This window comes from Simochromis diagramma, unplaced genomic scaffold, assembly GCF_900408965.1.
Source record: "Simochromis diagramma unplaced genomic scaffold, fSimDia1.1 OVJJ01000385.1, whole genome shotgun sequence".
NCBI lineage: Eukaryota > Metazoa > Chordata > Actinopteri > Cichliformes > Cichlidae > Simochromis > Simochromis diagramma.
The window spans coordinates 21,388-49,163 of NW_024386751.1; the positions used below are offsets into that span (position 1 = coordinate 21,388).

The 27,776-nt window shown below is 41.3% G+C and overlaps 1 protein-coding gene and 2 gene segments (V, D, J or C); 1 reads left to right on the forward strand and 2 right to left on the reverse strand.

The window, feature by feature from the left end:
- The first annotated feature begins 76 nt into the window (after positions 1-76).
- LOC120728088 (zinc finger protein 501-like) lies at positions 77-25,459 on the forward strand. 5 transcript variants are annotated; one of them, XM_040022806.1, is made up of 3 exons: positions 77-351; positions 23,388-23,451; positions 24,352-25,459. In XM_040022806.1, exons 1-3 carry the CDS (start codon positions 244-246, stop codon positions 25,410-25,412), a joined length of 1,233 nt encoding a protein of 410 aa, XP_039878740.1. In that variant the 5' UTR covers positions 77-243; the 3' UTR covers positions 25,413-25,459. The 5 variants fall into 5 exon arrangements, with proteins under 5 accessions (XP_039878740.1, XP_039878725.1, XP_039878730.1 ...); XM_040022791.1 differs by lacking the exon at positions 23,388-23,451 and adding an exon at positions 1,863-1,924 and having other exon boundaries at positions 146-415; positions 24,390-25,459; XM_040022796.1 differs by lacking the exon at positions 23,388-23,451 and adding an exon at positions 1,878-1,924 and having other exon boundaries at positions 147-415; positions 24,390-25,459.
- LOC120728457 lies at positions 5,996-6,649 on the reverse strand (the record flags this gene model as incomplete). The annotated part of the segment is given in 2 exon segments: positions 5,996-6,297; positions 6,383-6,649. Coding segments are annotated over 2 exon segments (348 nt in total), but the record flags the coding sequence as incomplete, so codon positions are not given.
- Positions 12,050-13,124, reverse strand: LOC120728396. The segment is given in 2 exon segments: positions 12,050-12,904; positions 13,012-13,124. Coding segments are annotated over 2 exon segments (429 nt in total).
- Positions 25,460-27,776: the final 2,317 nt, after the last annotated feature.

The window sequence follows — 27,776 nt, forward strand, 5'->3', positions numbered from 1 at the left end:
ATATATAATATGAATTATTTTATTATTGACAAATAAATAAATCATATCACCAACAGATGCTATTGTAAAGTCAGCTGAGAGAGAGGCGGAAAGAAAAGTTAACTGCCCTCCTCCGCCGGAAATTTACTGCGCGACACCAGGCGGAAGTAAACTAGGAAAAAGCGGAAGTAGCGTTAGCTTTTCTTCCGAGCAGAGAGCGTGTTGTTGTTGTGTGAGCTGAGTGTGTGAGCTGCGGCAGCAACGATGCCTTCAGCTCAGTATCTGAGAGAGTTTATCAACGAGCGACTAACTGCTGCTGCTGAACAAATATTCTTGGAGTTTGAAAAAACGATCGTCCAGTACGAGGAAGAGATCGACCGTCAGCGCAGACTGCTGGATATCACCTGGAAACCCCAAATCAAGCTGCACAGGACAGGTGAGTGTCCCTCTGAGGGAGGATCCTGATCACAGCTCTGCGGGACGTTTCTGATTGTGAGGACTTTTTGGAGATGTGAGCGAACAAAGAGCAAACAGAGGACAGGACTGCGCTGCGCTCCATGCAAACAGCAGCTGGTGGATTTGAGCTTTTCTCTGACCTGGGTCACTCAATCAGTTCCTTTATGTTTGCTGTCAAAGTTGGAAAACATCAAAAGTCGAGCTTCAGAGCACATTATTTATTCCAGATGGAGTTTATACATATAAATATAACGCTTATATAAATGTATGTTTCCTGTTGCACTTGTGAAAGTTGCAAACAAATGTTGGAAACATGAAGTCGCTGTGCAATAATAAAATATCTAATGTGACTGATCTGCAGGCTGTTGCTCGTCCTCAGCGCTGTGATCTGCTGCTGTGCTGAGGACTGTTTGAAACCAGTTCCACTTTATCTTCATCTAAACACACCTGTTCTGTCTGTGTGTGAATCAGCAGCTGTTTGTGGTGCTGGAGGGGTTTGTGTAGCTGTACCAGGCCCTATCCTGGAGCCGGGCCTGGAGTGAGTGTCTGGGGGCCACAGCCCATAAAAAGCTGCACGAGGGGCTTTAGGGGTTCAGTTCTTTGTGCCTCGAGCAGTTTCCTCTCTGACCAGTCTGGCCACAGAGGTGAGGAAAGTCACTTCTCTGGTGGACGAGCGATACCAGCAGGATGTAGTCGGGCTTGCCAAAACGCACAGCTCGTGTTATAAAACGAAGCTGCTGGAGACGGGCTGCACTCTGGCCTGGATTTGCCTTCTGTGGCGCTCGTATCCCCTCTGTGGGTGTTTCCACAGGACAAAGTGAGGAATCAGAGGTGCTCCTGCAGGAGGACGGGTTGGACTCCACCCTGGGCCGTTTGCTGTCTGGGGTGCTCCCGCTCCCTCCCCCTTTCCTGTCTGCTCTGCTGCCCTAATCTGTAAAGTGAATCCAGGCCTCGTACTGCTGTAACTTTTCATGCTGGAGAACGGTTCGACGTCTCATTCAGCTTCCACGGCTTCAGATGAATTTTCACTCATATTTACTTTTTGTGAATTCATCATTTTCTGCAGGGCGTCAGACACTCGGAGTAAATCATCGATTCATCATTTCTGCACAGATCACTGACCTTTGTTTCCATATTGAACCCAGAATCATTCAGGCTCCGTGATTAGAGGTTTGGAGTATGACAGTGGCATGTAGTGTAGCATCGTCTTCTCATACAGCAGTGACCTGTGTGTGATGTGATCCAGTGTATGACAGATAAATATATGCTAGACACACTTATGCATGGAGAGTGTGGGAGCTTACACAGGTTATCTGACCTCTTTAACAGAAAAGTGCTTCATTTTATTCTAGTTTTTGCTCTTATACACACTTATGGCTGCAGTGAATATTTACTCAGTTTTCTCTTTTTCATCGCTTCAATTTTAGTTTTCTGTCCTCCAGACGTCCCACAGCAGCCTGTCTGTGAGGAGGAGGAGGAGGAGGAGGAGGTTCTCCCTGAGCAGCAGCTCTGGAACCAGGAGAGGAGCTCCAGTGTGGACCAGGAGGAACCAGAACCTCCACAGATTAAAGAGGAACAGGAGGAACTGTGCAGCAGTCAGGAGGGAGAGCAGCTGGGACTGAAGGAGGAGACGGACACCTTCATGGTGACTGCTGCTGAGGAAGGAGAGCACAGACCAAACATGGAGCAGCTCCTCTGTCACAGCTCTGCTGTAGATCATGGAGAAAGCAGGAACGTTGATTCAACTAGAAAAAAAGTGTTAACACCAACGACACATCTTAGGAACAAAAGTCACAGTAACGGTGTAGACCCCCACATGTCAGAGATCCAGTGCAACACTGACACAGTGAAAAAGCTCGAAGCATGTGATGTTTGTGGCAAAGCCTTTAAGAGAAGGTCCCGAATGAAGGACCACTACAGGACCCACACAGGTGAGAAGCCTCATTCTTGCAAAATGTGTGGAAAAAGCTTCACTCAGAGGAGCGCTTTGACTGTCCACATGAGAATCCACACAGGCGAGAGGCCGTATCCCTGTAAGACCTGCGGGAAAATGTTCACGTACAGTAGCATTTTGTTGGCACACATAAGAACTCATACAGGTGAGAAGCCGTACCACTGTAAAATATGTGGGAAAGTGTTCACGTACAGCAGCCATTTGTGGCGCCACATGAAAAGTCACCCAGGTGAGAAGACGTAGTTTTCAAAGTTTATTAAAGGAAACTGTGAAAGTCAGGAAATATTAAGTGTTTGCTGTGTACGACTGGATCACTGGTAACTACTGCTGAATCAGAGTGAGTGTATGAGAGTAGATTTTTATGTGTAGCAGCACAGGAGAAAGAAGTAATGCTTGTGTCAAACAAACATTGATGGTCCTCACAGAGCAGTTTTGAAAGGAGCCCAAATGAAGGAAGAGTTTTCACTCGTACTTTGTGGGGTTGGCCTGCAGGGGGTGCTCATGAGAAGGCAGCAGGGGAGGACTCAGCATCTGGATTGATGTTTTTCTAGCTAGTCTTGTACTGTTGTGTAGTTAGTGAAGTTACAGTAATCACACCAGTATAATGTGAAGGCTGGGTTGCCATGGTAACACCAGGATACTTCACAGATTTCGTATGGACTTTCCCAGGGTGCATCAGGAGCTTTTTAATGAAAAGGTTGGATTTTAAGTTCTGAACAATACCTGAAGAGTTAAATAAAAATAAAGCCGGCCTTGGACTGAAGGAACGAGCCCTGATCCATGTTTGTTGGATGAGCTGAGTGGGCTTTATCCATGACTACTCCATCACGCTGGGTCAGTACTGGATCGACAGCATGTTCAGCGTCTTCGTCTGAAACTGGCTTATCATCAGATTTTAAGAGCTTGAATGAAAATCACTGATGACTGGAGAATAGGGATGGGTACCGGTATCGGATAAAACCTAAACGATAGCCATCCCTACTGGAGAATGATAAAGTTTAAGGAGCTGAAGGATCCGGACTGATGTGTGATTATCGTTCAGCTAAACGAGGGAAACGTTTCGCCTAAACCAAACTGCAGATTCAAGAACTGCTTGGAAACATGTTTCAGACTGAAAGCAGCTTCAGACTTCATGAAGAAGCTCAGAGTTTATTACATGAGATGTTTCTGAAGCCGCAGTTTCAAACAGCTGAGCTTTTTGCTGCTGGATGAACAGCTGTGAACTTTTACAACAGCTGGATGTTTGTGTTTCTGTGTCAGTGACAGAGAGACGGAGGGCTGGACGTGGTGAGTGTCAGTGAGTCTGAATTAGTGTCACCAGTGGGAATGAGTCTCTCTGTTAATTGTTTTCTGTGTGTGTGTGTGTGTGTGTGTGTGTGTGTGTGTGTGTGTGTGTGTGTGTGTGTGTGTGTGGGTGGTTTGGCCCGCTCGTATCATCCGCCTGTATCACATCAGCATCACACTGTCTAAGATGTAATGCTGCTATATTTAATATCTGGAGTGTTTTGCTGCAGAATCCTTTCATATTTGAACAAAACATACAAATACTTTGTTAACCTCCTTTAATGGCAATAAAATAGTTAAAGAAATAAAATTCCTGCATGAATTACTGTCGATGGAGGCCTGATTGGGCTCCTGGTCGTCACTGTTAGGTTTTCTTCCACACAGCTGACTCCTGCTGAACGCTGCTGTGCTCTCATTTCATGTCTCGTTCTCTCTGAATGCTGGATTTCATCTTTTAAAATGTGCCTCAGGCTTTTGTCACACTCACATGTTGAAGTTTCTGCCCAGCTCGACTCTTTTCTTATTTAAAGCACATTATTTAATGTACCATGAGAAAACTGAAGATGTACAGCATGGACACATGAAAGTCTCTGTGTAAATAAAGTTTTTACAACATTTTCTGATGGCTGATTATTTAAAATTATGGATTCATGTATTTAATGTTATCCATTTTTCACTTCCTGTATGAATATGGACAAAATTACAATATAAACCAAGGAAAAATGTGCTGCCAGCTGCAGGCTGATGTGTTATGACAGTGAAGGTTCAAAACTTTCTAAAGTTGTTTCTTGTGTTTGCTGTGAGGACATGAAGCTGCTCACTGGAAACTCTCCCTGCTGCTGCAGAAACATGTGAGGAGTCCTCAGTGTTTAGATCAGAGGGAGTCTGGACTCTTGTGGTGGTGGAGCAGGGCTGAAGAACCATGCTGAACATCTGGATGGATGTGATGTGGAGCAGGACTGCTGATGACCTCAGTGGAAGGACCCACAGACTCTGGTCCTGATGAAAGGTGGAGGAGGGCTGCATCCATCTGACACTGAGAGGGGAAACACTTAAACATGAGAGCGGGACAGTGATGAAGGAGAGCATCATCATCTGATGTGATGAGTTCAAAGAGAATAAATGGAACAAGCATGAGATGGTCTTCCTGGTTGGACTTTTAGCTTCATGTGAGAGATTTTACCTTAAAGAGATAAACCTCTGTTACTCTGTTTGTTTTGCTTCTGCTGCATTTCTGCATGTCCTCATCCACTAAATATAAAATAGTGTAAATGAGCAGCTTTTGATGTTTGACAGTTTTTATTGTGTCTGAACGTTCCTGCAGTTGGTTTGTGGCTGATGTGGATTTGCTGCTCATGTGAATCCTCCCACAGTGTTTCATTAGCAGCTGTAACCACAGTGACTCTGATAAAACAGGAATTAGCAGAATCCATCTGATATGAAGCTGTGCTTTGAATACCACTTCCCTCCTCTTTGAAGAGTAGTCAGATATCTGTGTTCAGGTTTTTGTACAGCCTCTTCTACACTTTGTATCACTGTGTTTCTAGAGCACAGTGGTAGAGAGCTGTGTCTGCCAGGGTTAGGGCTGCTATGGTCAGATTAGTTGTTGTTGGTGATGTTTGGGATCCATATCGTTTATCAGGAATATATTCACTTGTGCTGCGTTTTGCCCCTTTCCTTAGTATAAACTGCGGAGCCTGAAGGTCAGAATCATGTCTGTACCAATAAAGCCAAGGAGTATCACTGCACTCGTCTCATAGCTACATGTGAGTTTGACAGATTCTCCTTCTGTTTTCAGTGACTTCAGGTTGTTGAGGAGTGATTGAGTCTCCAGCTGTTAGTCCTGGAAAAAGAAAGAAGAAAAGTAGTGAAATGCAGTCTGTATATCTGCTTAATGCAGCAGCTTCAACTAAACTTTAATCCCTGTTCTTAAACTCACCTATAATGTGAGATAGAAGCAAAAAGAGGTGCAGCAACATGTCTTTGGAGTTATTAAAGCCAGACAGACAGCACATGAACAATGTTCTTCCACTGCAGCACAATGACCAACAAATAATGTCATTGGATGAGCTCAAGATCAGTGGGCGGGGCCAGTTTAATAGCTCAGCCAATCAAATAGTTTTGTGCTTCCACAGCAGCTCTATCTCTGTCTCTGATCTTTACTGCTTCATTTCTCTGTTGTCTTTGTCATCAGTCCAATGACACAAGAATCAGAAGTTTAACAGTGTGTGGCTCCCTCTAGTGGATGTTGTGGAGTATTCTGTTGTCTTTGCTCCAAAGGTTTTTGTGCAGAGTTTTGCTGTTTCCTGTCACTGTGGGCCGCAGAGCACAGTAGTACACAGCAGAGTCAGACAGCTGAAGCTTCTGGATCTTCAGAGGAACTGATCTGATGCTGGAATCCAGTGTGGATGAAAATCTGTCTCCAGCCTCGTTTTTCCCCTCACCAACTTTAAAGCGACTCAGGATGAATTTGGGGCTGTTGTTTCCATCCTGTTTGTACCAGAAGAGATAATAATTTGATGTAATGCTGGTGTTATAGAGACAGCCAAGTGTCACTGTGCCTCCTGCAGCAGCAGTCTCTTCTCCTTTTGCTTGCAGCACGTTGTCTTTTTGTGCTCTGCATTCTGTAAAACACCAACAAACAGTATCAGTGTGCTGTTAAAGAATCACGTCAATGTTGATATCAAAGAAACAGAGTTGTGTTCATACCGAGGCACATAGCAGCCAGCAGCACTGAGATGAACAGAGGCGTCATATCTGCAGTGTAGAGTAACTGTGAGCTACAGCAAGTATAAAGAAGCTGTGATCTCTCTGTTTAGTCTTCATCAACACTAAGTTGGTGGATTAGAAGGAGGAGCCTGATCACAGTGACAGGACTCATTCACAGCCCTGTGTTATTCCCCCTGCTGACAGCTTCACACTCAGCACGTCTTTCTGCTGCTTTCAGTGGATATTTGCTCCTATTGCAGGAAGCAGGTTTAACAGACTGAACTGTGAGTCGAGGAAGAAAGAAATCATCAATGGAGCTCTGATACAGGCTTTACCATGGCAACGGGTAAACAAAGAGCAGAGCGTCCTGTAACAATGGCTGGTTATAAACAAGTGCTCTTTAATTAATGCAGCACATAACCTTAATCGTAAAGGTAGCAGGGTGTTACATGTTTTCCAGTTCGCCATCTTAACTCTGTTTTCTAACTCTGTATTTTCAACAGCACTTTTTCATGACAACACCCTCTAATGGTGCAATATTGTATAACACAACAGCTCCTCCCTCTTTATGAAAGAGACTTCATCGTAAAAAATTATCACCAACTAGCGCAGCACCAAGATGAAGTAATTCAACATTTAGCAAATCAACAATACGCTTGTAAACTTAAATTGTAGTAACAGCTGTAACATCAGAATACTACAACTAGCAAAGCTAAGTAAACCTGAAATTATGTTGCACTACTATGTAAAATGAAAAAAGAAATTATTATTCCACTTATTTCCATTTCATTTTTTTAGTTCCTAGTGCACTGGCAGCAGTAAATCAGTTCTGTTAAACTAAAATAGAACAATTAATAACATTTCTCTAATTTCCTTTTATCAAGAAAAACCATTATGATACAATATAGTCTTTGTGCCAGCGAGGCTTGTACTTGACGCGTGGCAGTCTTCTGGCAGTAGGTGAGCCAGTGTGGTGCAGCCTCGCGGCGTCAGCGTTCTTTTCAGTCTCTGGGCGACAGCGTGCTCGATGAGTGGCATCCCAAATCTTTCCATCACTCAGCAAGAAGGCCTTTGAGCCTTTGAGCCTTTGTTACTGTTACAGGAGTAAATCTGGGATGTCCTTTGGCAACTTTGTGTGATTTCCTTATCCTCACACTCTCTCCTGGTAGAAAAGAAGGTTTCCGTGACGCCTACCATCAGTGTAACGTTGCATTTTCAACTGACGTCTCTGAACTGAGTGACGTGCAACAGTGGACACACAGCAGAAGGCAAAGGGAGTACATCCAGTTTAGTACGCATCTTCCTGCCATACAGGAGTTCATAACAACAACAACAATCTTTATTTATAGAGCACATTTAAAAACCAGCGGTATACCAAAGTGCTTAACATAAGAGACAGAGAAGTAACACAAGTAGGGGAGACCGGGGGTAGTTGTAACATTTTTGACATTTCTGTCTGTAAATTGGAGCTCGTTTAAGGTAGTGGATTCAAAATGTAATGCAAAGTATTTACATGTCTCGGCTATTAAATAGTGCAGCTATTTTCTCTGCAGCACAATTACCCATTGCATGGTGTGGCCTCAAACACAAAGAGTGAAATGTTACAATTAACCCCATAGTCTGGGTTAGTTGTAACATATCCTGGGGTGAAATGTAACACAATGAAATAAGGGTACTAACAAAACATTAACATGTAATCTTTGTTTATTCAACACATGAATGCACTTAGAGCCATTTATGTAGCTGTGTGTGTGTGTGTGTGTGTGTGACAGAATGCAGAAATCTAGCTTTTGAACATATTCCAACCCCCCAAAAAAGACAATTATGGAATTTTCTGCAACTGAATATTTCATTAATTTTGGTTGGTCTTCCTTGAGTTTGGCCTCATTGGCTCAGTGGGCATTATAACCTACAACTCTTGCACCAATTTTGAACATAACAATGAAGCTGAAAAATTTTGCTGTGCACCAGCATCGCAATTCCATTACTTTTTATCCTGGCTTACCTTGGTGTGGTTTGCAAAGTGCTTCAGAAAGATGAGGATATCTGTTTCTCACACCCATCCTGATTTATTTCCACTACCAGTACTTCCTACTGGTCCATCTCTGACACAGTGGTCTGCATAATGTATGTGTGGGAACACAAACAGTGGAGGAATTGTGTTGCCAATGGCATTAACCGCATATACAAAAGCGACCAATGAACCTCTCTCTGCTGATGTCGTTGCCCCAACTTGTTTAATATAAGTTAAAGTAATAGTGTGGTAAGTTGTAACATCTGCATTATTGTTACAACTAACCCAGACTGTTGCTGTTACAGCTGACCCAGACTCCTATAGCCATGAAATAGCTAACGTTACAGCCAACGGCTAAAACACTAGCACTAAAGACCTACACAGAATATATCCCCATAGACATACAAATAACATAATTTAGGTTTGATGAGTTTAACTGCAAAGCAGATAATGCTATTAGACATTGAAATAAAGTAGAAAAACTTACTTTTTGGCATACAAATTACTTTTTTTCGTGTTAAATTGTCTGTGTTTGACAAAATGTGCTGATTTTTCACATGTGATAGCAGAACTGAGTTGGGCATGCACAGGATGAGTCACATCATTTGAAACTTAGCCCTGATTGGAGAAATTGGAAGTGTTACAACTAGAGATGGCACGATACCACTTTTTTATGTCTGATACCGATATCATAAATTTGGATATCTGCCGATACCGATATGAATCCGATATAGTGTTTTTTTAATCAACAAAACTGTTTTTTTAAATGTCTTGCTGCATTTTGTATAAGTTCATACTCAAGTTTAAAACAACAACTACACTAAAGCTATTCTGTTATACCTGTATGCAAAAAAAAATATTTCATAGTTCAGCAACACTGATCAATCTAATAAACTTAAACCTACACCATCCTCCCTATTCTGGTATTTTAAAGAGTACTTAGCGTAAATATTAAGCAACCTAACTAATAGGGTTCCAACTCCCAGCAACAAAAATAAATAAATAAAAAATAGGGAACCACCCCCTCACGCTCCACCTCATGATGCTTAATCGACGTAATCAACCTTAATTTGATGCAGTGTGAAAAAAAATGCACAGAAATCAATTATTTTTCAAGAAATATTAAATAGATTCAACATCTTTCTTCAACAAAATTGCAGACTGCACAGATGGTACCTTCCCAAAGTAAAAAGTACTATAGCTTACTAGGGTATATTAGACTTAACAGTTACTATATGCAGTAATGGACTTCTATACATTTTACATCAGATTAAAACTTTGGGTGTCAGATAATTATTTATTAAAAGCTGGACATTTTAAATGAGAATAAGAAAGAAAAGTATGTCTTTGTGCCCCCTTTTCCCTGTTAATGCCCTATCGGCCCCCCTGGCTAAACTTTGCTAGATGCGCCCCTGCACAGTTACCAGCGTCAGCTACGTAGAAAAAGATCCTCGAGTAGAAAGTAATATTAAATACATTCTAACAACAGCTGATCAAACTTAAACGTGCTGCTGTTGTTCAGCCGCTGGTTTCCTCTTTCTGGTGCAAAGTGGGCCAAAAACAAACAAGAGAGACGGACTCGCGACAGAAAAGCAGATCAGCTGATCGTTAAGCAGTTTCATGATTGAAGTAGCAGCAAGAAGAGGCAGTCACTCCATATATCGGTTGTTAAGCTTAACGCAGGAATGCTTTACAAACATTCAGAGATGGACTTACACACTTGCTTTACTTCTCTCGGGATAACTTTGTCGGAGATGAAATGCCGGGTTGCTAGCGAAGCTCCACATGCTATCCAGACCACCGACAGGTCCCGCATGCCACAGCCGCTCTATCACGTGATGCATACTGCTCCGACGTGCTAACGTTCTGAGGCGAGTTACGGCGTGTTGCAAGTTTTGTGAGCTGCTTTCGTGATATTTAATGGATCGGATTACATTTTTTATTTTTCTCCGATATCCGATCCAGTAATTTAGGTCAGTATCGGACCGATACCGATACGTAATATCGGATCGGTCCATCTCTAGTTACAACTGACCCACGTTACAACTATCCCCGGTCTCCCCTATTATAAGGCCTTAGCAAAGTATCAAATATACTCACAGGTCAATGCCACTAATACACAGGGGTAATATAAAATGCATATTAAAATAAAAACATAATAAAAGCACAAGTCATAAAAAATATGTATAAGGAAAAATAGAGTCTAAGAGTCAGGTGCGAGCATTAACAAGCAGGAAAGGCGAGATAATAGGATCATAGGGAGAGAGGAGAGTAGTTGCATGCAGGTGTTGCATGCAGTGTTTGCACGTGGTGTTGCACGGTAAACTTGAAGCCAATCCAGCGCAGTCTCCTTCCATGGTTTTGACTGCTGGATTGCTGTCTGGATACAGGTGCGGAGGGCACGATGAAACCATTCGATTGCTCCGTCTGCAGCTGGGTAGTAGACAGATGTTCTGCTGTGGGAGGTGCCTCTATTCTGGAGGAATGAGGGGAACATTACAGAGGTGAACTGTGTACCATTGTCTGTTACGATGGTCTCTGGTTGCCATGATGACAAAAGACAGATGAGAGAAAGTGAATAACATCATTAGTAGTAGCAGAAGGTGAAAAGGCAAGCTCAGGCCATTTGGAGTAGCTGTCAGTCAAAGTTATGACAAATCTACAAGCAGGTATTGCAGTATCAAAAGGGTTAGGGGTAGAGATCTCTTCATCTTTGTTTTGTGTGCACAATCCTTTGGTGACTTTCATGTGCCAGTGCAATCAGTTTAGGTCTCAATTACAAGTTTAAACCCTTCTGGAGAAAATGTGAGAATAACAAAGTAAAAGTTTCAGCTGTAAAACATCATTAATGCACCAACAATGTTGGGAGTTTATTACTAGTTACTTTATTTGACTTCTGATGCTTTTTTCTTACACACACACACAGACACACACCTCATCACTAATGTCAATTTATGTTTATACCTATATCTCTATATTTATCTATTTATCTATCACTACTCTGTTTCTACACTCATTTTAGATAAGTGCTTGTTGTTTGTTATATATTTGCTGCCATGACAACTCAATTTCCCTCTGGGATTAACAAATTTTCTCTGATTTTGAAATGTCTGAACGTTCCTGCAGTTGGTTTGTGGTTGATGTGGATTTGCTGCTCATGTGAATCCTCCCACAGTGTTTCATTAGCAGCTGTAACCACAGTGACTCTGATAAAACAGGAATTAGCAGAATCCATCTGATATGAAGCTGTGCTTTGAATACCACTTCCCTCCTCTTTGAAGAGTAGTCAGATATCTGTGTTCAGGTTTTTGTACAGCCTCTTCTACACTTTGTATCACTGTGTTTCTAGAGCACAGTAGTAGAGAGCTGTGTCTGCCAGGGTTAGGGCTGCTATGGTCAGATTAGTTGATGTAGGTGATGTTTGGGATCCATATCGATTATCAGGGATATAATCATTGCCACTCTGTGATCTTGCTCCTTTGTAGAGTATAAACTGAGGAGCCTGAAGGTCAGAATCATGTCTGTACCAGTTAAGCCAAACATCACTCTCACTTGTCTCATAGCTACATGTGAGTGTGACAGATTCTCCTTCTGTTTTAGTGACTTCAGCTTGTTGAGGAGTGATTGAGTCTCCAGCTGTTAGTCCTGGAAAAGTAGAGAAAATGAAGCCATCAGACTAACATTGTCCATGAGGCTGAGTATCTGTGAGTATTACTGTGTTTTTTTAAACACATTTTACTGCTGATTTTTCTGACGTTTCTCTGATTTCACAATTGAAATATTTTTCTGTTTAATCATCACTCCAAACTTGAGCTCAAAGAAAGTCCAAACTGGATCTGTAACGCTGTAAACATGTCTTTGAATTTCAGGTGTTCCTGTCAGAAACATACGTACCTACGAGAGCTGCAAAGATCCAGATCACAGCCAGTTTTTCCATGTTTCCAGAGGAGAAATGTTGGAAGTGATGTTCACTGGGAGTTAGCTGTGAGTGGTCTGATGTTCACAGCTGGAGTCAGACAGGTTTCTGCAGTCAGGAGGAGGAGGAGGCTCAAATCACATTAACTTCACCTGAAGCTCTTCATCACAGCTGTGTTATGTGTTAGTCTGTATACTAACAAAGATGTGTGGCTCCCTCTAGTGGATGTTGTGGAGTATTCTGTTGTCTTTGCTCCAAAGGTTTTTGTACAGAGTTTTGCTGTTTCCTGTCACTGTGGGCCTCACAGCACAGTAGTACACAGCAGAGTCAGACACTGCAGCAGAGGAGATCGTTATTTGTCTTCTGTCATCGACCACTTTGAAAGACACTCTGGAGGATTCTCGTTTCATTAAATTCTTTGATCCCATGTGAGCGATCAGGAGCTCTGGTGCTTTTCCTGCATGTTGTCGATACCAGTAAAATTCATCGCTTTCATACGCTTGTTTGGAGTATCTGTAGGACAGAGTAACAGCGCTGCCTTCCAAACTGGACGTGTCTTCCTTGTCTGCAGTGAGTTCTTCACATCTGACTCCTAAAATGAGACAAATATGTTTTGTACAATGTCCCATTTTCTTCAGTGTAATCATATTTATCAATGACTAAAATATTTTTAAATGTATACAACACATAATATCGTACCTGTTAGACAAGTCATAATCAGTAGAGAAACAAGATAACAGTCCAGAGGCAGCATGTTGGAAATCTTTAACCTTTGTCGTCTGTTAATGAAACGTGGAAGGTTTTCTCTCCTCTGCAGTTCAGTCACTCCTCCGTGCTCCTCCCCGAATCGCTGTTTCCTGTTTTATATATTTTTTCACTTCTTTCTTACACTTCCTGTTAGTGAACCAATAGAAGCACTTTAGCTTTCAGGCTGGAGGCTGGATTCACTAGGATGGATCACAAATGCATGAACAAAGTAAATGAAATGTGATGGGTCTGTGTAGCACAACCCTTCGCTGGAATGAGACAATTTTACTACAACAGCAAAAAGCAAGACGCAAGTCACCAAAGTTCTTTGTGTTACTCATGCATGAGGGAGACCCAACTGGAGCCACCTGACCTCCGTCAGACTCTCAGCCAGGTTCCCTGTAGCACTCCTTTCATTGTGGTTACATGAATATGCATAAGTTCATTAACATATGACGTCATACACAGGCACACATGTATACAAAGAATACCTTGTCTGTGTGTACGCCCAGGTGTGTGTGTGTGTGTGTGTGTGTGTGTGTGTGTGTGTGTGTGTGTGTGTGTGTGTGTGTGTGTGTGTGTGTGTGTGTGTGTGTGTCAAGATGTGACTCTGAAGACTCCCCAAAGCTGGTGGCAGGAGTCCAGCGGTTCACATAAACAAAAGGCTCTTACACTCAAACAGATATACGTGTGCTCGCTATACCGTATATCAACAAGAGAAGATATGACCTCTCTCATGATCCTAGGAGGTGTGTGATCTGTGCCAGAACACACTGAAGAGGAGTGAACGCACTCCCCTCTTCATGCTACACAGAGTTGTTACAGACCTCCTAGGATGAGACATTCTTTCAATATACAAACGATTATATACTTCTAAGCATTTATAAATATCTATTTCTAAGCATAAATGACAATCCAACAATACAAATCAGACAAAATGGAAACACTTTTTCTTCCTTATTATTTTTTCTGTAACTTTTTCACTGTGAAAACCAAAGACTGGCTGTCAGCAGGAGAAACGAGCTTCTTTCCTTTTTGATCTGAGGGTTTGATGACAGACTCTTTTTGGCTTTGAATGATCAAAGATTTTGATCATTATTCCAGTAACAGGCGCTGCTGTTGACTCTTAACTCTCACTCTTTGATGTGTCCTGCACGTCTACTCGGTCTCATGACCGGGCTGAAGCAAGCTTATTTGTAGTTGAAACAAAATATTTGCACAGATGCATTTTTTTAAATTTATGTCAGTTTTCTTCTGATCTCCTTTTGTCCCTGCAGTCCAGGAGGAACTCTGCAGCAGTCACAAGAGAGAGCAGCTTTCTCTAAAGGACGATACTGATTTTGCATCAGGAAGAGCATCAAATGTAAAAATTGGACTAAGCAAACCTACTGTGACAAAACTCCTGTGGTTAAGAGAGCAGCTGAAACTAGCTTTACAAGGATTTGTGAGCACCTTCAAGCCTACATCTATGCAAAATATTATGAAGATAATATTTATTGATTATCTGACAAATCTGAGCTTGTTTCATTACTTATTGTCCCATCGTGTTTTTTAAGTGAGGGTGGGGCAACAATAGACTGGAAAAGTGTGATTCAAAGGAAGAAGAGGCTGAACACGTGACATTAATGAGCTGCTTTATTAACGTGTGGATAAAAAGATCGTCCCAGAGAGGCCGAGAGTGTCAGAGTTAGAGGGATCCACTCTCTGCGAAAGGAATCAAACAATTATGTTTCTCAGATTCATCATCTACAGTTCAACCTGGCAGGTTGTTGCTCTCTGCCAGGTGATTGGCTGAAGAGCTGTGAAAAGGTAGTGGGTGTGTGGGGTGAAGTCAGCGCTCTTCTGTGGAAAAAAAAACCCCAGAGGCGATTAATTCACTCGGGTGCGAGTGGGTCTACTACCGGTAAGAGACTTTTACCATTTTGTTTGGATCATATTGTAGGTGCCGATTTTTAATGTGTCGTTGGACTTTTTTAATGGAAGAATTGATCAAGCCCCAGATCGACTGCGCGCAGGGAGACTGATCAATATTGCAGGTATATTGAGTGTTTGTTTCAGCTTTGACTTTGAATGGTTTCATAATATTGATATTTTATTGGGTAATATTTTAATCGCTAATGTTGTTTGTGTTTTTCAGCTGTGCTGTCTCTGCTGTGCTTCCTTCTTTTGATTGTTTTGGTTAGTCCGTCCAGCTGTAAAGACGGTTATTGATTGGCAGTGAGTTGTGTAAGGGCGGACTGACCTCCTTAGTTTTTTTATTTGTTTGTGTCACTTCCCTTTATATTACAGGCCATACATAGCGCTGCTTCCCAGCTGTGCTGAGACCCGAATTGTTTGCAGTGCGTGCCGCAGGTGAATCTGTTGCAGTGTCGCTAAACGGTGTAACGGTTTGCAGCGTTGTGTAATTTGCACACCGTTTGTGTGGTAAGTCTCATGTGCAGCTGGGATATCAGCAGGATGTTGTAAGTCCTGTCTGGAAATAACTGGGACTTTGTATGTTTAATTAATGTAATAAATAAATTATCAATTTATTTCTGTGCCCCGTTTACTCTTCCCTTGTCCTCGGTTACAATTACAACATTAAAAGATTCAGAGAGTCCGAAGAACAATATTAATGTTGGTGATCCACAGGGTGGAGTTTTACATGTCTGCGGCTATATGATTGGCTGTTTAATGTATTTAAGCTGATGGACATTTACAGCTGTAACTCTGATGAGCTGCATCACAAATATCTGATTATTTGACTTTTATTTGGACGTGAACTTTATTTACAGATGAATCTGTTCATACGGGAGCAGAAATAATATCCAAACTAAAACTGTACGATAGATCTTATGTGCTGTTCTGGCGGAACTTTAATGTGCGACACTAGACGGAAGTGAACAAGGAAAAAGCGGAAGTAGTGTTAGCTGTCTGTGTGACTGAGCTGGAGGTCGGTTATGTTGTTGTGAGCTGCGGCAGCAACGATGCCTTCAGCTCAGTATCTGAGAGAGTTTATCAACGAGCGACTAACTGCTGCTGCTGAACAAATATTCTTGGAGTTTGAAAAAACGATCGTCCAGTACGAGGAAGAGATCGACCGTCAGCGCAGACTGCTGGATATCACCTGGAAACCCCAAATCAAGCTGCACAGGACAGGTGAGTGTCCCTCTGTAGTGGCAATTCCTTTTGTTTGACCAACGAGAAATGATTTTCCTGGCAGCAGAATTTGCACTTAGTATCCAGTATTTTTGTCTCAGTTTTGACAGCATGTCGCTCTTCCTGCGAGTCCCAACCTTTGATGGATATGGCGTAAAATCAGTGACTCATGCATATCCTTTGTCAAAATTGCCGGATGCTTTACTTCCATAGTCGTGGCTGCTTTAGTCATTCGGCCACCCACTCAGAGGATTCCTGCATCCAACACTGGATCAAGTTTGTAGAGACAACTTCCCTTGGAGACTCCTTTGAGGCCATTGCTGATTAAAGCCATTTCAGTTTTAAATTTCTGTTGTTGTGCATATTGAATAGTAGCTCGTTCTGTCTTTGCTACATATTCTGGAGTCATATTTCCTTTCTTCAAAGTGGTCTTAAACCTTTCCATTCTTATCTCCACTTCTTTCTGACTTTCCAGATCATTCTTATTAAAACCTGCAGCAAGCAACTCTGTCCTCTTCTGCGCCAGCAGCACCAAGGCCTCTTTCAGCTTTAAAAGCCTGGCTACAGAGATTTTAAGTTTTGCCCAAGATGAGAAGTAATGGATAAGATAGTTGGTAGGATTTTGTAATTCCTTCACAATGACATTCATTCTCAGGTCCTTTTTGACCTCTGGGTCATCTGCAGAAATTGCACTATATTCCACATCCAGTTTAGGCCATTCCTTTTCTGACTTACAGAGAAATTCTGTCCCTTTTATCCATCTTCTACATTTGAGGAAATCCCCAGCACTCATACCTCTGGATGCATCATCTGCAGGATTCTCCTTGGAAGAAACGTATCTCCATTGATTCACATCTGTTGTTTCTCGATTGACAGCAATTCTGTTTGCAACAAAAGTATTAAATCTTCAGGTTTCATTGGAGATGTATTTCAGTACTGTTGTACTATCAGTCCAAAAAACTGATTCTTCCAACCTTACCTGCAGCTGTTTTTGCAGAAGCATATTCACTCGAACTGCAGCCGTCACTTCCAGCCTGGGAATTGTAGTTTGCTTGAGAGGAGCAAACTGCTCCTCTAGCTTCTCCCAGGAGAAAAGCAACATGCGAGATGTTATTCTTTTCCAACTTTAAATATGACACTGTTCCATACCCATCTTGACTTGCATCAGAAAAATGATGAAGTTGTGCCTTATCTGGTCTTCCAAAGCAACTTGGTTTAAAGCAATGTTCCACTTTGTGCTTTGAAATCAGCTGGAGATCCTCCAGCCAATCACACCACTGCTGGGAAAGAAATTGGGGAATAACTTCATCCCACTTCCAATTTTGTCGGCAAAGCTCTTGTAGCAACAGTTTAGCTGGCATACTGAAGGGAGACAAGATTCCCAAAGGATCATACAGTGAGCTGACCACCGACAAAATGCCCCTTCTGGTTGTTGGACGGTCCTGCAGGGAGGTTCTGAACTGGAACTTGTCTGTTGCTATGCACCACTGTAAACCCAGTGCTCTCTCAACTGGAAGCTGATCTGCGTCCAAATCCAGAGCCTTAATTTCCTTTACTCTTCTTTCCTCTGGGATGGACATGAGCACTGTGCGACTGTTGCTGATCCATTTTGAAAGCTTAAATCCTCCTTTAGCGCAGATATCTGTCAGCCTCTTCACCATGTGCACTGCCTCCTCTCCTGAAGCAACAGATTTCAAACAATCATCCACATAAAAGTTTCTTTTGACTGTATCAACCACTTCAGCTGGAAACTGTTGTGCATTGTCATCTGCAGTTCTCCGTAGAGCACAATTTGCACAGCTTGGCGAAGATACAGCTCCAAACAAATGCACCTTCATCCTGTATTCCTGTGCCAACCTTGTAGTGTCGCCATGTTGCCACCACAGGAAACGGAGAAAGTTGACGTGTTTTTCTGAGACGTGAACTTGGTGAAACATGGAATCAATGTCTGCCATTAATGCAACAACCTCTTGTCTAAATCTGATCAGAACTCCAACCAGCGAGCTTGTGAGATCAGGTCCCTGTAGAAGCCGGCTGTTCAATGATGCTCCTTTATAAGTTGTTCCACAGTCCAATACAACTCTTAATTTGCCCTTTGTGGGATGACACACTCCGTGATGAGGGATGTACCACACCTTTCCATCTTTGTGCAACTCCTCTGCAGGCACAAGCTCGGCATATCCTTGTTCAAGCATGTTGTTTACACATTCAGTGTACTCATCTTTATAACGAGCATCCTTTTCAAATCTCCGTCTGAGACTCTGGAGACGCTGCTCCGCGACACAGAGGTTATTTGGCAAGCTGGGACCTTCTCTCCTGAAAGGCAAATCCATGTGAGAAGGATTTCCAATAAGTTTTATTGAGCTACTAACAATATCCATGAAACACAGATCCTCTCTGGACTTCAGTCTGCTCCTCTGAGGAGCTTTCATTAAAATCATGATTGTACTGTTTAATCAACATTTCTTCAAGACGCTCAACAGAAATCCTATTGGCTGTTACAGCAGTGCAGTTTTTATTTCCGCTGTTACTTCCAGTGCACAGGGGACCATTTATGACCCAGCCAACTTTGGTTTTTACAGCATAAGGTCCACCCCCCACACTGTTTATCACCTTCCATGGCTCTCAAACGTTGGAAGCATCAGTGCCTATCAGTAGCTCCACGTCTGCATCAATGTTGTGAAGTTTAACAGGTTTAAGATGAGGCCACTGATCGATGTCGCCTTGCTGGGGAATATTTACTGTAGAAACTGGCATGGTCTTTTGAGTCAAAACATCTGGCAACGCCATGAAGTCATTTGCTTCCAAACCAGACACTTCCAGACCAGACAGAACTTGTGCACTAACCATCTTATTTTAACTCATTGTTCTCAAAAGGATATTGGTCTTTTTACCTTTTAGATTCAGTCTTTTTGCCAGAGTTTCTGTACAGAATGTACCTGAACTTCCAGGATCCAAAAATGCAAAGGTTTGCACAGTTTTATTGCTCTTTTGGCTCTTAACTTGAACTGGAAAAATAGAAAAGAAAATGCATCAACTTCATGACCTGAGGATGCACATGGAACTCTCCGCTCTATATGAAGAACCCCTGGTGACACACGTTGCAATCCAAACGACTCCTACAGTCTTTGCTTGTGTGACCAACTTTCAAACAACCAAAACAAATTCCCCTTTCCTTGATAAAAGTCAACTCATCCCGATGCATTTTAGCTTTGAACTGCTTGCAATTCTCTAGTAAATGATTGCTGTGTGAACAAAACGAACGGTGGGATTTGTTCTGCTTCCAGTTTGAGTTTTGACTCCTGGAACTGAACTGACATTAGTGGCAAAATTACTTCCCTTTTTCCTTTGCTTGGTGGAACTTGAAACTTTAAAGCTGCGGCTGACAACATACCCTTCGTAAATACTAATGTATAGAAACCCTTACCAGCAATCGTTCATTTTTTTTGTGTGGCTTTTTTTCACGGTTTGTTAACATCAGGGTTTTAATAGTTTTGCAATTTTCATTAGTTTTTATTTTTATTTAGTTTTGACTTCAGATTTTCAATTTTATATCAGTTTTAATTAGTTTTTACCAATTGTTTGCTAGTTTAGTTTTTATTTTTTGAAAATCCTTAGTTTCAGTTTAGTTTTGATTAGTTTCAGTTATAGTTTTAGTCGTGTTTGCAATAATTAAGTGCAACAAAATCCCAGTTTCATCATATCAGTCATGCTCTTCTGCTTATCCTTGGGTATGTTGCTATTCCAGCTACCATACTGCACCCTGCACAGGTCGCCTGTCTGTCGCAGGGCTAACACGCAGAGACAGACAACTCACATTCCCACCTATGGGTTCTTTAAATAAATAAATTAGGGCAGATGAACAACCATTGATACCAGGCAACTATAAAATTTATATCTTGGCCCCAATGAGACTATTAACTCTTGCAGCACCGGGTGTTCATAATTTTGGTTCAAGTGAGTTGATAAACTCTTTGAAGGCAATTGACTCACACAGTTATGTAGATATCCCCGTCCTGTTGTCTCGGGATGCATCACGCTGCCTTGCCTGGGGTTAGCTTCTGTTTCTGGGGATGAGGGTTGAGTGTGCTCCCTTATCTTCTCAAGGTAAGCTAGGTTAGCCTTCTTGTGTGAGCTTTTCAAGTGCACTTTTAAGGTTTGTGGGATTTTTTTCCCTTTAGAAATGTCCCTCATAATTTGTCTCTTTCCACTACAAGACACTTGCTTTATCCAAAACACAGTCATATTCAAAGTATTCCCAAATTGGACTCTGGCGCTTTCTCCCGACTTTTCCTGACATGATTCTGCACGTGGACGGAGCAGCAACACAGACGACTCGACTAACGTGCTGCCACCTGCTGGCATAATGAGACAGCAAGAAAAAATCTGGAAACTAAACTTCATTTTCACCCTTGACTATTGTATGACACGCACACATCAATGAAAACTAAACACATTTTTGCTATAAATTCAGTTAATTTTAGTTCGTTTTGTGAACACTCATTACAGTTTTAGTTAGTTTTCCTGCATTTGACGATGCATTTACATGCAGCTCGAAAGTTCACAATCTGTATTCCAAAAGGTTGTTTCCTCTTCCTGTTGGGATGATCTGTTAGTACGTCGCCGTTCCTTTTGTTGCAGTGTTTAATATAATTCAGTGGCAATTTTTGATCATCAAATTCCACAAGATTTAACACGTGATAACGTTTTTGTTTTACCAAAACTAAAAGGGAAATACAAAATACACACCGGCACAATTATGCATTTCTAAGAATATAACAACCAACCTGTTATCAATGATAACCCTACATTCTTGTTCAAGTCGTCCTCGGGTGAATCAAGGATCATTTTCAAGTTTAATATCTGTCGAAATCTGAAATTATTACATCATAGAAATCACAAGATTTTCCGTTCTCTGCTGCAATCAGCACATATTCAACCACTTATAAAAAATCAGCATGTTTTCTGATTAAACGTGTTCTCGGGTTCATCTATAATCATTTTCAAGTCTTATGAGATGATGATGATGATGATGATGATGATGATGATGATAATAATGATAATAATAATAATAATAATAATAAAAAAAAAGCACCATGAATTACTTTATATTTCAGTGTCTTTAACTGGATGATCTGATATCCTCGTGTTGGTGTTGTTCCCAGATCATCATACTAAATGTTGTTCCAGGATCAACATTGCAAGTGACCAATCACATTGTTGTGACGTTATTCTTTTGCGCGCCAAGCCATTCGTGCATTTATGAAATTCCAATGTTGCAAGGACAATATCAATTCTGCTTACTGTTTATTAAAGGGTTACGGTCAGGGTTAGGGTCAGGGTCCGTTGATCGGCGGACAGAGGCGGTTTCTCGCAACTTAAGTACGTTGTTTTTTTGTTTTTGTTTTTTTGTTTTACGCCGGTTTTTCCCGAAGTCGCAAAAGTATGACGTCACAACATTCTGATTGGTCACTTGCAATGTTGATCCTGGAACAACATTTAGTATGATGATCTGGGAACAACACCAACACGAGGATATCAGATCGTGCGTCTTTAACTAGCAGCAATAAAACTCTATAGAGGAAAATACTATGATGTTGTTGTTGTTGTTGTTGTTGTTGTTGTTGTTGTTGTAAGTATGGTCTACAGCTGTTTTGTCTCTGAAGGTAGTTAAAATTGTCTCGGCACATAAATTCTTACTTTATGCCTGATTTAATATGATCGAGTGGGGGGGTGTTTTTTCCTCGTTTTTTTTTTTTTTTTTTATTGATTAATATAAGCTGAGTTTTTCTTTTCTGTGTGTGATTTTGTTTTATGCAGATAAAGATGTCGATGAATTTCAAATGCATGTCAATGCCACTATCGTCTCCTTGGCAACACACTGTGCTGATTATAAAAATCATAAATACTGCCTTGTTGACTCTGTCAGCTTGTCAGGGGGCTGCAGGTGTGGTGGAGTAAGCACAGGTGGAGGCAGGCATTCTCTTCACCTGATGTGCAATTTCCTTACAAAAACCCACAGTGATGGCCGCACAGGCCGGTGGCATGAACGGCCAAAAACAAACTTGTACAAACAAATTAAGAACTGTAAAAAAACAAAGGAAACTTAAATGAGTGAATAAATCAACTAAACAAAATCCCACAGGCTAGCCCCGTGGCTGTTGGGCTACTGGCCAGCCTTTACTCTTGCCGCTCCACCTTGAGCTCCTCTTCAGGAGCAAAACTCAGGCTTACAAAGCTTAAGCTCCTTCCCCAGAACAAACCATGCAAGTGGTGATGTTATGTCTGGCACTGAAGCCCTGAGGCCTGTGTTGATTAAAAGGGGCGTGTCCAAATGAAGCCAGTGTCGAGGTCCGTTAATATCACATGACCAAAGATAAACGAGGCCCCGTTTCTCTGAAATGCTGCGACTGCCTCGTTATGTGATTCGAGCTGATGAAAAGACCTGGGAATTAGTTTTATGCATGAACGGGATCGAAGTGATTCTGAGGATCATCACGAGCGTGCACGGAGACTGTTAGCACATTATAGAGCCACCAAAAAGAATAAATATCAGCAGTTAGGAAGCATTTTGACATGCTATCGACCAATAATGACATCATCTTCAATCAGTCTCAGAGAGGAGGTTATTTAGGTAGGTGTGTGAGAATGGGTGAATGACTGAATGTGTAAAGCGCTATACAAATACAGGCCATTTACATTCCAGACAACTCAACAGAGCTACAATTTAGTCAGTCTACAAAGAGCTGAAGCTAAGACTTTATGTTCTAGAGCTCAAACTTTAACTAAGGACCTGCCTCAGACACAATCATTCCACAATTTTAAATGCAGTAAGAGTCCAGAGATTATCGTCATCACTTTCTTTTTGCATGTGTCCCTGTCTTTCTCCAGAACTCCCACAGCATTATGTCTGTAAGAAGAGGAGCTCCAGTGTGGACCAGGAGGAACCAGAAGCTCCACAGATTAAAGAGGAACAGGAGGAACTGTGCAGCAGTCAGGAGGGAGAGCAGCTGGGACTGAAGGAGGAGACGGATACCTTCATGGTGACTGTTGCTGCTGAGGAAGGAGAGCACAGTGAACCAGAACCACACAGGAAGCAGCTCCTCTCTCAGGATCCTGACACATTTATTCAGTCCAAATCTAAAGAAATATTAGCAGATATTAATGAATCTGTCCAGTATGAGGAAGAGATCGACCGTCAGCGCAGACTGCTGGATATCACCTGGAAACCCCAAATCAAGCTGCACAGGACAGGTGAGTGTCCCTCTGAGGGAGGATCCTGATCACAGCTCTGCGGGACGTTTCTGATTGTGAGGACTTTTTGGAGATGTGAGCTAACAAAGAGCAAACAGAGGACAGGACTGCACTGCGCTCCATTTATTCTCCAACTGCTCCCTAAGTGAAAGCCAGGCATTCATGTATCTGAGCAGCTGAGACACTGTTCAGATACAGGAGGGGGCCTGAGAGTGTGATCCAAAATTTCCATCTCTGCTCCTTGCTCATCCAAATACGATTTTCTGTTGTAATCATTTCTTCAGGATGGTACATCAGTTCTTTCTGAATCACAGCCCCTCACTGGTCTACAAATGTCTCACCCCTCCCTCCCTCTCCATACTGTAAATGGTCTTTTTTTTTTTTTTTAATACCATGTGAGTCAGGTTCATACTTGTGTATTTCTTAGTTCATTCTTGACAAGTTCACCAATTAGTCCAGACTTTCAAGTACTCGAGGACTCACTGTGGTTATTTTATGATTGAAACAGTGTTGTACTTGATGACATCACAGCTCAGCTCCACTCTACCTTTCTCTTTTCCCCTGAATATTTACAATGGAAATTGCCCAAAATACATCTAATTGATAGTTCTTTAAAAATCTTTAAATCTTTAATCTTTAAAAATTTTCCTTTTTTTTTTTTTTTTTTTTTTTTTTTTTTAAAAAAAAAAAAAAAAGAGAGAGAGAGAGGAAAAAAAAAAATTTGGGAAGGTTGGAATAAAGACTAGACTGACATCAGTGATCATTGACCAGAAATGGAAGCTTTTTGTGTATTTCTGAACAACATCTTCATGTTGTAGAAAATTATTTTGCTAGTATATTTACTGAGATGATTTTCTACCACACCACTTTCCTTTTTGTTTTCTCCTTTCGTCCCTCCAGACGTCCCACAGCAATCTGTCTTTAAAGAGGAGGAGGAGGTTCTCCCTGAGCAGCAGCTCTGGAACCAGGAGAGGAGCTCCAGTGTGGACCAGGAGGAACCAGAACCTCCACAGATTAAAGAGGAACAGGAGGAACTGTGCAGCAGTCAGGAGGAGACTGATACCTCTATGGTGACTGCTGCTTATGAGGAAAGTGAGCAAAATGAACCAGAATCAAACGGCAATCATCTCCTCTCTCATAGCTCTGCTGTTGCTGAGAGCCAAAATCAGGAAGGAAGCATGGATGTAGATTCAGGGTCAACTACAAATAGAACCAAAAGTCACAACTATGCAGTAGATTCCCCTACGTCGAAGAATCAGTGTAACTCTGACAAATGTAAAAAGGCTTTAGACTGTGATATTTGTGGAAAAGTTTTTAAGCAGAATTATGAAATGAAAAGACATTACACAGTTCACACAGGTGAGAAACCGTATTTTTGCAAAACTTGTGGGAAAGGTTTTACTCAGAGGGGTGCTTTGACTTACCACATGAGAATTCACACAGGTGAGAAACCATATTCTTGTAAAACATGTGGAAAAATGTTTGCATACAGTAGCGATTCACTGAAGCACAGGCGAATTCACACAGGTGAGAAACCATATCCTTGTAAAACTTGTTTGAAAATGTTTGCCTGTAGCAGTTCTTTATCTATCCACATGAGAACTCACACAGGCGAGAAACCTTATCATTGTAAAACATGTGGTAAAATGTTTTCATCTAGAAATTATTTGTTAAAGCACACGAGAACTCATACAGGTGAGAAACCTTATCTGTGTAACAGCTGTGGGAAAATGTTTGCATGTAATAGTTCATTATTGAAGCACATGAGAACGCACACAGGTGAGAAACCTTATACTTGTAACACTTGCGGGAAAATGTTCAGATGTAGTAGTCATTTATTGGTGCATATAAGAACTCACACAGGCGAGAGGCCCTATCATTGTAAAACTTGTGGGAAAATGTTCATATCTAGTAGTCATTTGTTGCGCCACATGAAAACTCACACAGGCCAGAAGTTGTAGTCTTTGTACAGAAAAAATATTATCATGGAAGCAAAGCTTGAAAAAAACACTTGAAAATGTGTTTGTTTGTTACATGTGAGATAGGTTTAACCTTTTCCTGAACTTTCAGACGTAACATTGTTGAAGTTCAGATTTTTGCTTTTTGGATTTTTTTGTTTTTCTTTTACTTGCCGCATATTTGATAGCTGACAATTTCTGTTTTGTGGAATTAAAAGTTTGTATTGTGTGAAAATTATATAAAATAATATATAACAGCTATTTTTTTTTTTTTTTTTTTTTTGTGTGTGCGCATCAATTAATTTTCTTCTGCTCTCCAACCCCACCAGGAGCTTGGCTTACCTGACTTATCTTGCAGGTGAAACATGTTCTCGACTCTTTTCAGTTTGCTTACCAGCCTGTTGTGGTTGTGGTCAAAAATTCTTGAAAGAGTAGTTATAAAAAAAAGCTAACAGCTCATCTGCAGAGGAATGGCTTATTTGAAGAGTTTCAGTCAGGTTTCAGAGCTCATCACAGCACAGAAACAGCTTTAGTGAAGGTTACAAATGATCTTCTTATGGCCTCTGACAGTGGACTCATCTCTGTGCTTGTCCTGCTAGACCTCAGTGCAGCGTTCGATACTGTCGACCATAATATCCTATCCGGTTGTTCAGTCTGACGTCACTAGCCGTGTCTGGGCCTAAACTCCGCTACAGGTCCATATATCAAACGATCACTATGGCATTACTGAGAGTTGAAAAACTGTCTAAAGTCTTTCATCTTTAATAAAATGATCAGCGTTCTGCTCTACCAGGTGTAACAACAATTGAGTTTAACATCCAGGCATCCATGAAAACGGAATTTATGACATTTAACGGAGTTAGAAGTTAGCAGGGAGTTAGCTCGCTAGCTTCTATCTAAATACAATATAGCATGTCCTGACTGCGGGGTTTTGGAAACAAATTAAAACGTACAGCTCTGTTATCACTTCCAACATAAATGAAAACAGAAAACTAAACATTAGTGATGTTTGTAGGGTTACTGAAGTTGGGCTAGCTGTATATAATTATGTGCTACGTGACCGCTAGCGACACAGCTATGTTAGCATAATATAAGCAAGCTAACTTTTTTTCCACTCGATAAAAGTTAATGTGAGTGTTCTCGGTGGTCAGGAACAAATGTAATCGCATGGCAGGATGCTGTAAAAGGACCAAACTTCAGCCAGGAGAACAACTGAGATAATCCATCCACAATACGAGGTTAGTCATTCATATACTGCTGCATGGGCTGGGCTGTAGTTACATCCTAAGGTTTTAAAAACTGAGCTTAAATAAATGATTAGCGGTAATAAAAGCCGAGGGAGGTCAACAGTGATCACTGACTGTTTTAGGAGCTTTTTGAGATTAAATAGAAGAAAATACAAAACATGTTAACAACACAAAAGCCATATTAAACGCAGACTACTTTAGGCCCGGAAGTAGGATTCGTCACGTCATCACTTAACAATCGGATTAGAGCGATTAGAACATGCTGTAGGTATTACAGGTACTGTGCTGCAGTGGTTTGTATCATATCTATCTAATAGACTCAATTTTGAACATGTAAATGGAGAGTCCTCTTCACACACAAAGGTCAACTATGGTGTTCCACAGGGTTCAGTGCTAGGACCAATTCTATTTACACCATACATGCTTCCCTTAGGCAGCATCATTAGAAGACATAGTATACATGTTCATTGCTATATAGACAAAACCCAACTTTATGTATCCAGAAAGCCAGATGACACACACCAATTAATTTGAAGGAATGTCTTAAAGACATAAGATACCTGGATGATATCTAAATTTCTGCTTCTTAATTCAGATCAAACTGAGATTATTGTACTCAGCCCTGAAAATCTAAGAAATATGGTATCTAGCCAGTTTCTTACTCTGGATGGCATTACCTTGGTCTCCAGTAACACTGTGAAGAACCTTGGAGTAATGTTTTACCAGTATATGCCCTTCAATGCACACACAATCCTGATCAAAAGTTTAAGACCTCTTAAAAAATGGCAAAAAAAAAATCATATTTTGCATGGTTGGATCTTTGTATTAAACAAACATGTAGGACTGCTTCTTTTCATTTGTGCAACATCTCTAAAATTAGAAATATCCCGTCTCAGATGTCTCTGAAGGTTCTCAGTCATCCAGGTCATCGTAGTCTAAGGAGCTTGGAATGAAAAGTATCTGGACTACTTTCAGTTGCTTGAGAAGCTTCTTCAGTTAGTTTTAACTGAAGAAGCTTCTCGGATGACAGATGAAACGTCTTCAAGCAACTTAAAGAAGTCCAGACGCTTTTCTTTCCAAGCTCGTTAGACATCCTGTCTCAGAGTGACGCTGAAAAGCT